Source organism: Spizellomyces punctatus (assembly GCF_000182565.1).
Source record: "Spizellomyces punctatus DAOM BR117 chromosome Unknown supercont1.4, whole genome shotgun sequence".
NCBI classification, from domain to species: Eukaryota; Fungi; Chytridiomycota; class Chytridiomycetes; order Spizellomycetales; family Spizellomycetaceae; genus Spizellomyces; species Spizellomyces punctatus.
Window position 1 is genome coordinate 281,162 of NW_015971540.1, and position 15,656 is coordinate 296,817.

Consider the following 15,656-nt stretch of genomic DNA (forward strand, 5'->3'; position numbering starts at 1 on the left):
CTGTGCTTTTTAATTCACCAGTTGATTCAGGCATGTGTTGCATACGGATGCTGCTGCTCCTAATATTTGTTTAATATGTGCTGATGACTGTCCCACCACATGTCATCACCAAGTATAGCTAGTACACGGAGGCCCGGATGGTGGTGGGAGCCCAGAGGTGCAAACCAAGCATGACCCAAGCACGAGGGACGACAAGGGCGACTAAAAGTATTTGCGATAGGGGTGCCCCTGTGCTTTATTGCTGCTATGGGGCGGGCGATGAATGCGTCGATAGGAGTGTATACAAGTCCAAGTGTATGCTGTAGCTTCCGATCCAAAGTCACAACTATATAGCACACTGCGAATCGGAGGGATCGGAGGATCGAACGGAGCTCCCTACGATTCCATATGTATCACCGATACAAAGTATTCGTCTTCTTCAAGAATAGGTTTGCATTAGAGCCCTCCCGCGCTGAGGAAGGGTTCGCGTGTTCATGGGGGACGGAGGAAGAGGGAGGTTTGATCCAAGAGGTCCAAGATGACGGATGTACATTGACCGCGCAGGGCAACGTTAGAGCGGGATGTAGCGCTCCTCCTTCGACCAACTCAAAGTTTGTCCAGATTTGGCAGAGTGTCATATGGACTTGTGTTCTTTTGAATGGATTCGTTACTCCGATGTGAGTTCACGTTGCTGAATATCCCCTTTGGTACACTGAGTTCTAGTAAATGTCCCCCACTTGATCAAGACTCTGCTGAGCTTGCCAGTTCAACATGGCGATTAAAGGGGAGCAGGAGCATATCGGTGAATGATTTGTTAATTAAGTGAACGTGGACGGTACAGTCTGGGTATGAAGCGGAGCAAGCAATTTGCCGAGCGTTATATTGATGGAGAGCATGCTGAACAAAGGATCGTCGTGTAGCAGTATGGCTCGCACTTGTATATACACATCTCAGCTCTGTCCTAAAGGGACATGCTATTAACAATACTTGGTCGCTGCTGTACCATCCGATGGAATACTACTCTGACCCGTTGTCGTTGGTCGAGAAGACCGATCATTGTCCCAGCTTTATGGATCAGTCTTTTACCGACAGCGGCCTTTAGGTATTGCCTTTTGCGATTGACGGCGCTGCCTAAACTTTTGCGTGCCATAACCATATACTCCTTGAGGTTTCTTTTGGCACGACATTTCTCTCCACATGTACGATTGCTGAGGTCGCCGTTGGAAAATGACGTACTGCTGGCATTTTATGCAACTGGCATGACATGAAAGCACATGCCAAGTGGGTCTTTTGATAGATACTTTTACGGATTTGATATTGAGCGTATGAGCCGTCGGATATGGACAGTCCTCATGACAGCGTCCATGCTGCCTATATCGTATTGCCAAGGACATTTTGCCATCAGGTTTTGATACCATTGCAAATTGTATTGCCGTTGCTGTCTAATATTCGACTTCCGCTGTAGACCAAGTGTGAAATTGTCCGAATGGATTGGACAGCACATGTGATTTGCCAAAAGAGGCAAATTAGACATGATTCACTGTCTAAAGCTTCCAAGGGGCGGTATGGAAGAATAATTCCCGTTTGAAATCGCGCGGGGCTGACTGAGGGATTCTGCGAATTCCACCGCATCCGAGTGGGTTTCAAAGTGGAGCCCGATCAGGGACCAGGAAGCCGGGGACTCTGGGGGTGAAATCAAGGCGGGCGGAAATGTGACTATAGAGGATACGCCACTGCTTGCTGGGTCCAGAGTTAACACCGACTACCGCACCAATCCGTTCCACCTCAGCATGAAGATGCAGAAACGAGGATGTATCCAGGTTCTGCATCTCAATTGGGAGAAACCACGGTGGTCACCGGAGGCGCCTCAAACACGAGAGAGAGCCGTGAGGGACAATCGACAGATCAGGAACCAGGAAGCCGGGGGACTCTGGAGGTGAAATCAAGGCGGGCGGAAATGTGACTCCGAGCGCAGGGCCAAGTGCGGGGCCATCAGGCATAGGGAGGAGGCCTCCTGCCAAAGAGGAGAGGCCCAAGGAGAGGGTTGTGGCGGAGGAGGAAAGGCCCAAGAAGGGGGGCTTCGGAGTCCGTGGGGTGCTGTATTGCTGGGTCCAGATAACACCGACTACCGCACCAATCCGTTTCACCACAGCATGAAGATGCAGAAACGAGGATGTATCCAGGTTCTGCATCTTCATGCTGTGGTGAAGCGGATTGGTGCGGTAGTCGGTGTTAACTCAAGAGTACATTTTAGTACTGGTGCTGGAGATAATTGTAATCATACCTTTATATTATAATTAGATAGGTCGGTCAGTTATACTTCTCTCCTGTAAATTGGAATTATAGGCTACTGGTTTCACCCCTCATTATGCCTTCCTTATAATCTTTATTCCTTTCATTCGTGCTATTATAGCTCTCTTCTCTCTCATACAATGGAGAAATTCAGAAGAAGAGAAGCCTTAAGCCATGGATCAGATGCCAATGATGCAAGTACTAGTCTTATTGATGTATTCATCGGACAAACTGAGGACTGGTTCGATTTCAACTATACTTCCATAGGATATAAATAATAGTAAACTGCATCTTGTGTATTTTCAGGTCTTTTGTCAAGTGCGGTGCATGCATATGTTCACACTAGTTAAAACATATTTAGTCTGCCCACCCTCCTTGCACGTATATATCCATTCGAACCGCTAGTCTGGTGAATACATCGATACGACTTGTACCAGAGCTTACTTCCAAATCTTTGAAAGTGTTCCCTTTTGCAAAGGCAAGTGAGAAGGGTACGTGCAAGTGAGAATGGTACGCCTTGGTTGGAATTGAGCACGATCACCCGCCAGATCGCGCAACAAGGACAGCCACGAAGGATTCTTGGCCGGCGGGACCGGTCTCATGATTGCGAGGTCTTCAACACTCGGGAAATCTTGGGGTGCGAAACGACCTAACGTTGGGTTGAACGACATTGAAAAAGAGCGGGTAGATTAGCAAAAAAGCAGAAGGGCGTAAAGAACGAGTTTCCAAGATGCTGATAAATGGCAGTTTCTCATAATCTCCGTCGATGGGTTCATGGCCCCAAGAGACCTTAGAGCAAGACCTGTACTGCGTGACATCCGGAATGTTTTTTAAGGTTAGAGTTAAAGTTGGGTATCTCATCCCATGTGCATAGAGATGGATGTTGCAACCATCCACGCTTCTCGGAAGGAGTTTAGCAGTTCCCAATCCTACCTCCTAACAGGCGAAGGGTGGTTGGGTTTTGCCATCGAACGTGTAGAGAGGGCGGAATATCCCAATTTGTATCGATGTATTCACCGGATATGTGTGGTTCGAAATGAATTATATGAGTGCATGGATAGCCCATGAAATACCAGCCAAACTATGTTAAATTGAAAAATGGACTTCCGTTTCATTAAAAGTGATCATTTGTCACATCGCCGAGCATATTCTTTCCTGCTTAATGTGCTGCTTCTTTATTCCTCATGTAAGTCTGCAGCAGCAGCGAGTCCAAAACAGCGAGTATTCCGAACATCATGGCCCAAATGCGCGCTTTTCAACATGGATGACGAGTCGCAGCAACTCGAATGCACTGGGTACACATGAATCAAGGAGGACCAGGCAGGTGCAAGGTGCACCCTTATCGCACTTTGGTGAGTGTTCGAGGAGAACATACCGCCGTGTCTTAACATTGCAACGTCGCCGCAGAGCGTTTGCTACTATCTCTGACAGTCAGTCCAAATTCAGCGCCTTATTCTTATCCACAAAAAGGCTGCAAACTACTCGTTCTTTGACAATTCATGTGTCTACCCCTTGTAAATATCTCGATGGGAATTGGTTGTGCACAAAATACCAAATCGCAATTATCCTATTTGTTGAAACAACCATGCGCTAACTAAACGAGTACAGACTCGTTTCCTCATAGGAAAGTTGATGGTGAGGCTCTTGCAGCTTTGTATATTGAACAAAAGCTTTGGTCGACATCCCAGTTTGTGCTGTGAAGGCCCTCGGTTTCGGTGATGAACCGTAAGGCCATCCTTCCAGACCATGGCTATTGCTGATCGGACGAACTTTTGACTTGCTGCTGACGGCATCAGAACGCCCCTTGATTGGATGAACGCATGTTCACGTGCATGTCCTTCAAGCCAACGCGTTAATCCATCTATCACAACCTTCTCCTTCCCCCCGTCATGTCTTTCCTTTAACTCCCGCATGTCGCCAACTATTTCTTTGTCACAGAGTAGTCATGCAGAAACGCCTGTCAGTCGCTGTTTTCACACATAAAAGGCTGCCATGCCTGTTCTCCCCCGCGTTTACTTTCTTCTCACCACGTCCACGTTGAACAACTCGACAAATCCTTCTCGTTTCTGCAACGAAGAGAAAACACCAAGTGAGTGAGCAGGCTGAAAGTAGGTGGGCTTCATCATGCTTTTATCGTCAGCTACCTAAGTCGGGCCTTGGCCGTCAGTCTCTTCTTTGGCGAGTTATGGTGTCTTTCGGGGCAGTCGCTTGCTGGGGCCATAACCATCCTGGGGCTGCGATCCAATGGCATCTTGGCTGAAGTGGGCGGATAAAGGCGGCTCTGCGATTTGCGGCAATCAGTTTCAGTTTTGGCGGGGTGTGTGTATCTTTCGGGCGCCTATCCACATGAACTATCATCCGTTTACGACCAGAGTTTGCTGATGTGAGCTTTGCTGGGGCTGTGACGATTAGTTGACAATCAGTTGATTGGGTATTCACTGCGACTCAAGTATCTTTCGGAAGCTGGGAACCGTATAGGGTCTTGTACAACGATCAGTCACCTTACTTGGCTGCGAGTTATTACATCTCGCAAGACCTTGCTACGTGGCGAACGCGCAATCAATCTGCTTTTTGCTAACCTACGCCCTTTCTTGTAGATCCCTTTCCGAGGACAACGTAGCAACAACCCAAACCCGAACCAGAGCATGCCGGATCATTTGTTCGTTGTGAATGCCGCGCGGAGGTTATCGACTGCGCATCCAGGAGTCAATGCGTATATATTGATAGGACTGGTTTATATCATATTGGGGCTAGGTGAAGACGCGTTCTGAGAGATTGGGAATCAGCTGTGGCCCCCGAATGAGGGCGGTGCTGGAGATGGGAGGCAATAGCACCTTTACCAAGAAGAATACTCATGTATCAGAATAGGAATGTCAGCGTCAGAAAAGTCTGCAGTCTTCAAGGCCTTTTTTTTACATTTGCAGGAAAATGCCAGAGGCCAAAGGATATAGTACAAATTCTGTCAAACAATGCTATATAACAAAAAAAGGTTGTGGGGGCCGCAATAACCGCTGCGAATCACGCAGTTATAAAGGCCTCCCGAGGGATCGCATCCCACAAAGCGATCAACTGTTCATGCGTCAACTCCCTAAACCCGGCTGTCTTGGTCACTCTTCCAAAATCATCCATGATCTTGAACAGAGCTCTCTGACAAAGGCCCTCGTCTTGCACCATACAAGCCCGAGCATACACTGTCGCAACACTCTCTACGTCCATTCGAGCATGGAGATCAGCACAACAGAGCTTCTGAAGCCGATCTAGGCAATACCTATTGCCCATGACCAAAAGATTCGCCACTGTTTCAACGGACATGCCTTCCAGAGAGTCAGTGTAAAGATATCGAAGGAAAGCTCTGACGGAATGGTACGGGTCCTCCAACGTTAGGGTTGCGCTCGCAGCTTCACTCATGCCAGAGGTACAGATATTTCGGAAATGTGGCCAACGGGTAGATAATATCAGACGGTGTACGAGAATAGGCGGCATGTCCTTTTCAGATGACATAATAGTAAAGTCTGCGAATTCGGGCTTTTCGAAGAGAATAGAGTAATCACGCCCCGCTGCTCCGGGCGGAACGTAAACTATTCCATACGTTTCCAAATCCAAGGTTAACACTAAGGTTAAATTCGATTCGTCTGGGTCACGGTCATTGGTACCAAACAGGATGAATCGTCTATCGTCTGGGTTCATCACATAGTAGTGCCAAGACGCATGACGCTGATCCATGTCTGAATTCTCATGACGTCGCCATCGAAGGGAGTCAAGTCCCAAAGTCCATATACCGGTAGTAGTAGCAATGGCATTTTCATCGTATTTGAGGCATTGCGTGACTACGACGACCAAGTTATTGCCGCACAGTTGAGCAAAATGCTGACCCAACTTGGGGGGCGAATCTTCACATTTAACAACCACTGTGCAAATAGTGACAGTTAGGGACAGTTCAAGCCTTCCGCGGATCCAAAATGGATAGCTCACCTTGGCTCACGTTCATGTCATCCAAATCAATAAAGGCAATATCGGTAGCACAATCCAAACTTGCATACATTCCACCGTAGATATATAGACGATTCCGATATATGCAAGAGAAATGAGAGTATCGGCGAACAAATGGGACATGTGGTTCCCACGTAAACGTGTTCAAGTCCAGTACATGAAGATCGCGAGAGACGTCGTTTTCCTTCCCTTGGCATCCTCCTATTGAATGTTCGTTAAAACAACGACGTTGGTGCGGTTTACATATTGACAAAGCGTACCGGCAATGTAGAGTTTATCATTGTGAATTACAGCGGAATGTTTTGCACGACCTGACGGAATGTCGCCAGAGACTTCTGGCTTCTCCCAAGTTAAGGTCCTCAAATGCAGTATATACACATCGTTCAGGAACTCGTCATTCACGTCCTGCCCGCCAAAGATCACCAATCTGCAGCAAAAAGGGTTATTAGCAACTAAACGTCGTCAAAAAAAGTTACAATTTGACAAAGCTCATACTTTCCGTCCTTCCAGTAGGTGGTTGTGTGACTATTTCTAGGTACCGGCCAGTTTCCTTTAACATGCTCAAGTCGCTTCCAGTGGCTGTCATTTACATTAAAGACGAGAATGTCATTGTACACTTCATCCGTGTACATGTGGAAACTGCGGGAAAGGTGGACGTGACAAGTTTATTCTCAACTCTTGTCGTTTAGGAGATCAAGAACTTACCCACCGAAAACGTAGACCTTGTTGTCTACCAAGGTACAAGAGGCATTGACCAAGCAAGCATGCGCAGGTGCGCCAGTGGTCTTGCGAGGTAAAACGGGCATCAATGCAGCAGAGTTGGATAGTGACATGACGCCAAACCCGCGACTGAGAAGCCAAACCACTGTCCTTTCAACGGGCGAGTTAGAACGGTCAATTTGTTTTTGAATATCATATTTATGAGTTGGATAGGAAAGCAACGGTTCCATGGTGTAGTGGTTAGCACTCAGGACTTTGAATCCTGCGACTCGAGTTCGAATCTCGGTGGGACCTTATGGGGAATCCCAAGTTCATTGCTTTTTTCTTCCCAGCCTTTTGTCGCAAGTGGTTCTATTCATGTAGAGTATTTGAGGAAATCTGATACAAACGACCTCTGCTGATTCTGCAATCGTTCTCTACGAAAAAAAGAAGAACTGGTTCATAGCATGGCCCGGAGTTTAGTAGAATGTTATAATTCTTATTATCTAAGGCAAGTAGAAGGCAGCAAGCTGGCTCAGTATTAGCAATACATAATTTATGTCCCATGTTTTGGCTGAAACGCAAAGCACAATATTGTCCATAACATTGGAATTCAATAGGCGAGATCAAATTCTCCCAGACTCTCTTCGAGGCGGTGATATTCCCCATCGCGCCAGCTTTTCAAAATGAAACAAATGCCCGCGATTTCGAAGAGCAAAGACGGAATAAGTTAATGAACCAGATGCGACTGCCGCAGCAGTAAGGATGGCAGGAATGTAAAATGAGTCAGTATCATTCCAAACCTAGAAAGTTCGAAGTGTTAAGGATCGGGTTGAGAGCGAATCAAGTCCAACTTCTTACAATTGTTGTCATGAACGCCAGCAGTTCAAAGAAATTCTGCATAGAGTATTGCATTCCGTTGATAACTCCGCTTTCCGCTGCGTCAACCCTATTAGGAAAGAATCAAATCATGTTCTAATGCATGCGGCATTCAAAATGTCATTGAACGCACCTTTCCTGCATGATCTGCATTTGGGTCATATCAAAAGTCCACAGTCCAAACCGTGACAACGTAGTACCAGCAAACATCATGACTCCTGCCGCAACTCCCCCTACAGGCATCCAAAACGAAATCACAACTGGCACCAGTGACCAGAGCTCACTCCAGATTGCCCATAGTCCGGTCCGCACAAGGCCGATGCGGGCGACCATACGCGGCATAGCAATGGTGGCAGATATACCCGCAAGCACCGCAATACTGCGCATACCGGCGAGAAGCGCCGAGGAGTATCCTTGTGCAAGCAGATATGAAATCATTACTGGTCCAAAGGACAGCACTGTCATGTAAAGTTGAGCAATGGCCAGGGACGAAAGGAACACAGGGTGCCGAAAAAAGCGGGCCCATTGATCCCAACATGATCGTACGGAGCTCGCTACGGGGGATGAATGGTTGACGCTGGGATCGACATCGGTAAGACCCACAGCAGAAGAGTCCGCACGTTGCTCTGTTGACTCCCTGGCTGTCTTTGGGATGGCCAAGGCTGGAACGCGGCGATACACTTGCCAAATCAGCCACCACTGAAGAGGAGCAGTTAGAATGCTCCAACCAGCAGTCACTAGCATGGCAATCGGTGTGGAAAGAGCTTCGGCTATACCAGACACCACGAGGGGCGCTGCAACCTTGCACAGCAAGTCTATTCGACGAAGGTAGGCGTTCATACCTAACAGATCAATCAGACTTAATTAAATTTCTCGTGGAGCATTGTAGGCTGCCAGACTCACTACTTAATGCCGACGTGTCGGCGTGGGCAATAACCACCACCCAGTCGCGTTCCACGGATACAACTTCTCCAATATTCGCCAGTCGCAAGGCAATACCCAGCAACAGACTTCCTGAATACAGGATATATGTCATCGTCCTATTGACATTCAATCCAAACCGCAGGGTTATTGCATACAAGACCAGTGATGAAGCCGCTATGCAGAGATTTTGCAACACAAGGAAGATGCGAATGGCTATTGAAAGGATCACAGAGATGAGTCGGCAGCAGCATAGGACAGAGGGAGACTCTGAAAATGTCAAAATGCTGCTTGACTACCTTTAAGGCGAGGTACTTTGTCAACCACAGAACCAACTGTCGAGCTGAAAAGAATGGCAAACAATGTGACGAGGAATCCATATAGAGAGACGGTCAGAAGAGTGTGCGGAAATATATAGGATAAAAAGAGAGCTAACAAATTGTATAAGTATAGGACATATTGGCTATATTCTTCACCAGACGTACCAGTCGCCCACTCATCCATCCTGACGCTCCAAGTCGTCAGAAAGTAGCTCTATCATGTCCTGGGTTTAAGATCCGCGGTCTTATCAGATTTACAAAGCCAAGGTTCTTGCTACCATAGACAGTCGATGCAACGTCGCTTTATCAAAGGTATCTATCGTTCTTGCTGGGTCATGTCGCGGCTCCTGATCCTCGTCTAGAGCGCTTTTGTTTTCGTCCGGTGCACATTGGGCTGAGACATTTATTGAAGAGCTGTGCGAGTTGCGGGTAGACTCTTTAGGCTCAATTACTATCGCATCGAGAGGTATGGTAGGGTCACTCATGGCATAAAATATTCCATACAAATGAGGCTGGTAGGCGTGCGATTCAATCGTGATGGCGTTACTATGACAACAAACTGTCCTACCTCAGCTTACAAAGCCAATGGTAGTGAGATGCCGTGTAATGTCCTATTATGTACAGCAATGAAGTCCAGCTTATTCCGAGCACGCACAAGCACAAGACTGGTGCTTCCCTTTGGACTCTTGATAGGTTAGCCGCGTATCATGCCGAATGCAAACTATAGTCATTTTTGCACATAGGTATGGCGTGGCTACTTGAACGCCCGGGATACACAAAGCATTGGAATACTGTTCAGCAAAGACAGGAGCCACTTCAAGCATCACCCATAAACTCAATGGTTATTGCAGAGCAACAAAAATAATCGTAATTGGGCTACTTTTCCGATCTTTCCATAACAGACAGCCACCAATGGACGCAGGCACAAAGCACCATGCTGAGTGGAAGTAACCAAGTACAACCATAATGATGACCAGCTTCACTCTTGTTGAACATGTTGAAGCCAGAATCAAGGTGGCAGAAGCAGTAGATGAAAAGCTCATCCAACTGTGGAAATTACTTTGCCAGCAGTAACATGACGTGAATGAGGCATCCAAGATACCGTGCCATCTCCTGGCACCGATCACACCAATATCTACCTCTTACTTTCTACGCAATCAACTGTGTAGGATGGCTATACTCTTTTAACACTATTCGCCTGCCCATTGCCTAACCCTAACCCAGAGCCCAATTGCCGAGACAGCTGGTTGAAACGCGTATGATCGGCGCGCGCTTACGTGATCGCGTTACTAACAATTTTTGTGCTGCGCCGTTTGGCGGATTTCGCCCCAACTACTCCAAGACCTGTCAACGATCGCTGGCCAAGCGCAGTAATTTGTACGTTGAGGACGAGCGGAATCTCACCTCTGTGGAAAGGCACAGGCGATAACCACCGGATATAGCACACCCGACTTGCGCATCCTGTTCAAGTCATAACTTATCTTTCGGTTTTCGTCAGCTTGGAACCTTTGTTGGTCAACACGTCCCGTTCTTGGAAATATAAAGAAACGCTGTGTGCTGAGAGTAGACGTTTCAAAGACCGTTTTTACCTCCAGCGTTTACACATGTTGGAACAGGTACACTTGATTCTTGAGAGAGATCTACAAACGGTACCAAGGAACTCTAGTGAAGAGTCCTACGTTCGAGCTCTACCCAAGGAATGGCGACTGTACACCCTCCACATCAAGCGATAAAACACCCAACGATGCAGAAATCTCCATCATCTTCAGCCCATAGTCCATCATCCTCCGCAGTTCAAAACAATACTTGGACATTCACCTCCTCCCCTGCCAATCCTCCTCCTCCCCCTTCCCCAGTCACAGATATGACGCCACCACGACATACACTGACAGCAACAACAATCCAACCTGCTTCCACCTCACTTTTGGAAAAGTACCTACGGCATATCATGCGCCAGCTTGAGTATTGTGTTGAACTCATTGATGATACCCCGGCCCTTGCCGCTCGAGCTCAGTTAGATGCGGCCGCAGGAAATCCGAGCGCATGCATTGTGTATGCGTTATGCCTGCATGCTGGATCGAAGAGCTTGCAACGTGATGATCAGGAGGCATTAAAGTGGCTAACAAAGGCGGCTAATACGGGTTTGTACGATGGGATGTGTTATTGTGGTGCTGAGCATTTATGTTCGTCTGACTTTGTACTTTTGAATGCGGTAGAGCTGCCTTTGGAAGCTCAAAAATCAGTGAACGGCAGCGCAGCGTCGGACCAGTCGCAGTTGAAAGCACCCGAACCAACCCCTTCAGCTGCATCGTCAGATGCCCCACCACAAAATAGCAAGCACAATCACCATCATTACAGAAAGGCGGTCATTGCTGCAGCAAACGCTATGCTTGGTGATTGGTATCGCCGTGGTGTAGGTTGTGGTGCTGACTACAATAGGTCATTCAAATACCTGAAGCGCGCCACCGAACTCGGAGACGTGAACGCGTTGTCAGCCCTGGCGGAAATGTATGAGAGGGGAGCAGGCATACATAGAGATGACTCGGCTGCCTTTGTCTATTACAAAAAAAGCGCCGAACAAGGTTATGTCAAGTCAATGTTCAAAGTCGGACAAGCGCTGGAGAAAGGCAAAGGTAACACATGTAGAAACTTTGTATTCTGCGCGTGAGCTCTAATGTCTTGTTAAATCAGGCGTGAATGTGAACTATATGCAAGCGAAAATATGGTATCGGAAAGCCACCTCTCGCGGGCACTTTCCGTCAGCGGTACGCCTTGCCACCCTTTCCCTCGATCCGGCGTTTGAGACGTATGACAACTTGGTTGCAGCTGCTCAACAGGTCAAAACCCCGCGCACATTGCACGATCTTGCACTAGCACACTCGTCTACCAAACATGGAGCAAAGGCTGACATTCGGCAAATGAAAAAGTGGCTTCTCAAGGCGGCGAAAATGGGCCATGCTCGGTCGCAATGGCTTATGGGAAAGGTCTATCAGGATGGCCGATTGCATGAGGCCCCAACGACGAAGGGATCCCAGGCAGCAGAGTCTACCTATACTCCAATGCAGAGAGCATTTTATTGGTATCACCGCGCAGCACTGCAGGGTTTCCAACCCGCTCAATGGGCGGTCTGCAGCATGTATCGTAGCGGCATTGGCATCAGGCAGGACAATGATATGGCGGATAAATGGCAGCGAGCATCCAACCGATGTGGATGTCAAAAGATTCGCACGGAGGCCCAAGACCAAGCGTGTATCACTGGGTACAGTTTAAATGAGGCAAATGGTCCCATATGGAATGGGCTCGAACAGGAAAAGCCTTTCAATCTGGTTAACACACAAATATCAGCTGATGCAGGACTGGGCGGCATGCCTGGGATAAGCGGGACGCCCGTAAGATTTGATCTCACTTCGTCGGCTTCCCGAAGCGGACCTGCCGTTTCAGCTACAGCAACAAATGGTCCTACATCAGGAGCGAGCGCGGGTCACGGTGTCGTAACATCAGATCAGACTGAACCATATGACACGGATAGTGATGGATACAAGGACATGAAGGTTCTTCTTGAATCGATGTACCTTACCAAAGGAGTCTATCTTCAGGACCGTGGAAACTCAAAAACTGTACCTACATTACTGCAACTAGAACAATACCGAGATACTAACTACGACGCCATAGCACACCTGAAGAACATAAAAACCACCTTCCATAGGGCCGAAGAATACAGTAAACTCGAGCGGCATGAACAGGCTGTTGCCGAATACGCCAAGGGGTTTCGCGCCTTTGAAGGCCTCTTCGACCTTCAGCATTATAATCTGCGCCTGCTTGCGGCTGTCTCCGTCAGCTTTGTTTTGGCCCGCGACCCGAATAACTCGGACGCGCTCCTCGTGGACTGTTTCCTTAACCTACTAAATCGTCCATGCGAACTTGGTATAGTTGCCTGCACAAAAGTCATACAAGCAAATGCAGAAGAGGTGGCGGCGTATGTGCTTCGAGCAGGATACAGAACACGCCTGATGCTCTTTGAGGAAGCACTAAAGGATTATGAGATTGCATATCGCATAGAAGGAAAGAATGCGTGCAATACTCCTCAGAAAGATGGGAAAGAGTGCCAAAAAGGAAAGGGAAAGCCCACGCTTTCGCATGCGCTAGCCGAAATCTACTATCAAATGGGTGTCTGCCACAGTAATATGGAGGGAAGAGAACATCGAATCGCGAGTATCAAAGCAATGGTCCATTATCTTGGGATGGTTGGGGCGGATGGCAGGGTGAGCACCCAACTCAGCGTTCTGTTATGGTGCGATGAACGCCACCACTAACCTGCCATTTTCTGATTGATTAGCGAGTACCAGATGCGCACTATACAATTGCGGGCAACTGTCTCGCCTTGGACAATGTCCGCAAACTTGTAGAACATTTCTCGAAAGGCCTGGAAGCAGAAACTGTTCGATTTCATTTCTATCCTCCAAGTAAGTAGACCAAAAAACGGTTTTATAACTTTGACCTTGTGCTAACCAATCTGCGTAGTCATAAATCAGGATCTCAAAACTCGTCTCACCCTCGAAGTCAAATATGCCGTTGTAACTGGAAGCACTCATGTACGCACCCAACCATGGTCCAAAGTTACACCCACGATTCTCCGCATGGTAGAAGGAGATGAAAGCTCTGGAAGCGTAAGTCGAGAATGTCTTGCTTGTGGGAGCTTGGGGAAAACGCGAACATGTGGAAAATGTAGAAGGGCTAGATATTGTAGCGTCAATTGTCAGGTAGGAGGACGCGAATGATTTATTAACCATATTGGTGGACTAACAAAATCACTTTTACTAGATTGCCCACTGGATTCGTGGGCATTCCTTTGAATGTAGGCCCGCTAAACAATCTCCATCTGCGGCTGCCTGATGTCGCATTACAGTAGAATTACGGAGAAGAATGAACCCGGCTGAGCCGTGGTGAAGTGTGGTGGATATATATATAGAGACGGCACGCATGTACGAAAAGCACAGCGGGAGCAATTCCGTAACCTTGTTCCAAGTGAATGAAAAGCATCTGGGCAGCCCCCGAGTTATCACTGGCTATCCCAGCCAGCAAACCAGCACGGGACATCCCTTAATAGTATCCATTGCGCACCTGTTATGAAAAAGGAAGTTCAATGATGCGTTTTGAGTGCAGAAATATTGACAACAAAGGACAACTACTGTTTGTCTGCACACACACCATGAGTTGCTCAATGTCTATCCAAGCTCACACGGTCCAACTTCATTTGAGGACATAAGTCTGCGCAGCAAGCCGATCTAGGATGTCGATCGACGTGCAGCGTCATATCGGCAAAACAAAGACTTGGAACTGTTGCTTTCGGCCCAAGGCCGGTGCCCAAATCATCTGGATTGGCAGGTGGTTTGGGAGGAAGACGCCACGAGTGTCTCAAAGTGCCTGCATCATTACCATCACCATCCCCAGCCATAACTCCTTTCGTTACTGCCTTGACCACATCCAAAAAACAACAGCTGTGCGGACTGTGTTTTTGGAATTTGCAAAAGCCCCACAAGGCCAGCCCGCAAGGTCGATGAAGAATGAGCCAGCAATTAGGGCCGAAGTGTTTTAGGCACATATAAGAGGACAGTTTGGGATCACGATCATGGCAAATAATTCGGTAACAACTTTTTAGCTCATGGCAAATAATTCGGTAACTACTTTTAGCAAGTCTTTCATCCGAGTTCTCCAATAATGTTCATTACTATACTTTTTATTATTATTAAGGTAATAGGAATTTATGATACAAAAGACGTTCAACATCCTATATGCCAGTTCCGTCTCTACGAAAGCGGGATGAAAGGGAGGACTTGAGAAGCAAGGCATCTAAAAAGACCGGGTAGGTTAGCAAAAAGCAGATGGACGTATGGAAAGATTCCCCAAGATGCACAAAATGGCAGCCCACGCGTGACTGATCGTTATAGCCGAAAAACCCCCCCACACGGTGCCCAGCTCCCGAAAGATACCGTGAATCGCAGCTGATCAATCAACTGAGAGTCACGGCCCCAGCAAAGCTCACATCATCTAACTCTGGTCGCTAAACGGATATAAGTCCGGGGAGAGGTGCGGCCCCAGCAGGCATAAAAGCCCCGTAGATACACAGACCTCACGAAACCGAAACTCATGTCACGCGTCCCCAGAGCCGCCTTTATCCGCCCACCTCAGGACAGACACCAAAGAGTTCAGTCCCCAGATCAGTATGGCACCAGCAGGCGACAGCCCCGAATATGCACATAATTCGCCAAGTAAAGGACTGATGTCCAAGGTCCGACTGAGGCAGCTGACGATAAAAGCACGATGAAACCCATCTACTTTCAGCCGCCTACCCACCTAGAGCTATCCGAGGTAAGGAGCGCGAGTGCACGAATGCGAAGGAATGAAGAAGAAGGGGAGGAGCGATGGACGGGCGGCCTTTTATAGACGACAACCGCGTCAAGGGGTTGCACGTGGACACGCGTTCATCCAATCAGCGCGACGCACGTTCGACCAATCAGCGACATTCGAGAGTGATGAATCAAATATTAGGTAATCAGCACGCAATCATTACGTAAC

The 15,656-nt window shown here is 47.8% G+C and overlaps 3 protein-coding genes and 1 non-coding gene across 4 annotated transcripts; 2 read left to right on the forward strand and 2 right to left on the reverse strand.

Moving 5' to 3' along the window:
* Window positions 1–5,159: 5,159 nt before the first annotated feature.
* SPPG_02542 (uncharacterized protein) lies at window positions 5,160–7,132 on the reverse strand. Its single transcript, XM_016750826.1, has 5 exons — window positions 6,967–7,132; window positions 6,757–6,900; window positions 6,522–6,688; window positions 6,244–6,462; window positions 5,160–6,179 (listed from the first exon to the last, which is right to left on the reverse strand). The coding sequence occupies exons 1-5, from the start codon at window positions 7,092–7,094 to the stop codon at window positions 5,290–5,292; spliced, it is 1,548 nt and encodes a 515-aa protein (XP_016610077.1). The 5' UTR covers window positions 7,095–7,132; the 3' UTR covers window positions 5,160–5,289.
* Window positions 7,133–7,203: 71 nt separating this feature from the next.
* Window positions 7,204–7,275, forward strand: SPPG_10054. Its single transcript has one exon. It is a non-coding gene; the product is annotated as a tRNA-Gln (tRNA).
* Window positions 7,276–7,438: 163 nt separating this feature from the next.
* SPPG_02543 (uncharacterized protein) lies at window positions 7,439–9,578 on the reverse strand. The gene is made up of 7 exons (XM_016750827.1): window positions 9,359–9,578; window positions 9,246–9,294; window positions 9,060–9,191; window positions 8,743–8,976; window positions 7,973–8,681; window positions 7,822–7,909; window positions 7,439–7,763 (listed from the first exon to the last, which is right to left on the reverse strand). The coding sequence occupies exons 1-7, from the start codon at window positions 9,563–9,565 to the stop codon at window positions 7,587–7,589; spliced, it is 1,596 nt and encodes a 531-aa protein (XP_016610078.1). The 5' UTR covers window positions 9,566–9,578; the 3' UTR covers window positions 7,439–7,586.
* Window positions 9,579–10,415: 837 nt separating this feature from the next.
* On the forward strand, window positions 10,416–14,218 carry SPPG_02544 (uncharacterized protein). The gene is made up of 6 exons (XM_016750828.1): window positions 10,416–11,221; window positions 11,297–11,713; window positions 11,772–13,342; window positions 13,417–13,543; window positions 13,602–13,840; window positions 13,902–14,218. Exons 1-6 carry the CDS (start codon window positions 10,780–10,782, stop codon window positions 13,971–13,973), a joined length of 2,868 nt encoding a protein of 955 aa, XP_016610079.1. The 5' UTR covers window positions 10,416–10,779; the 3' UTR covers window positions 13,974–14,218.
* The last annotated feature ends 1,438 nt before the right edge of the window (window positions 14,219–15,656 follow it).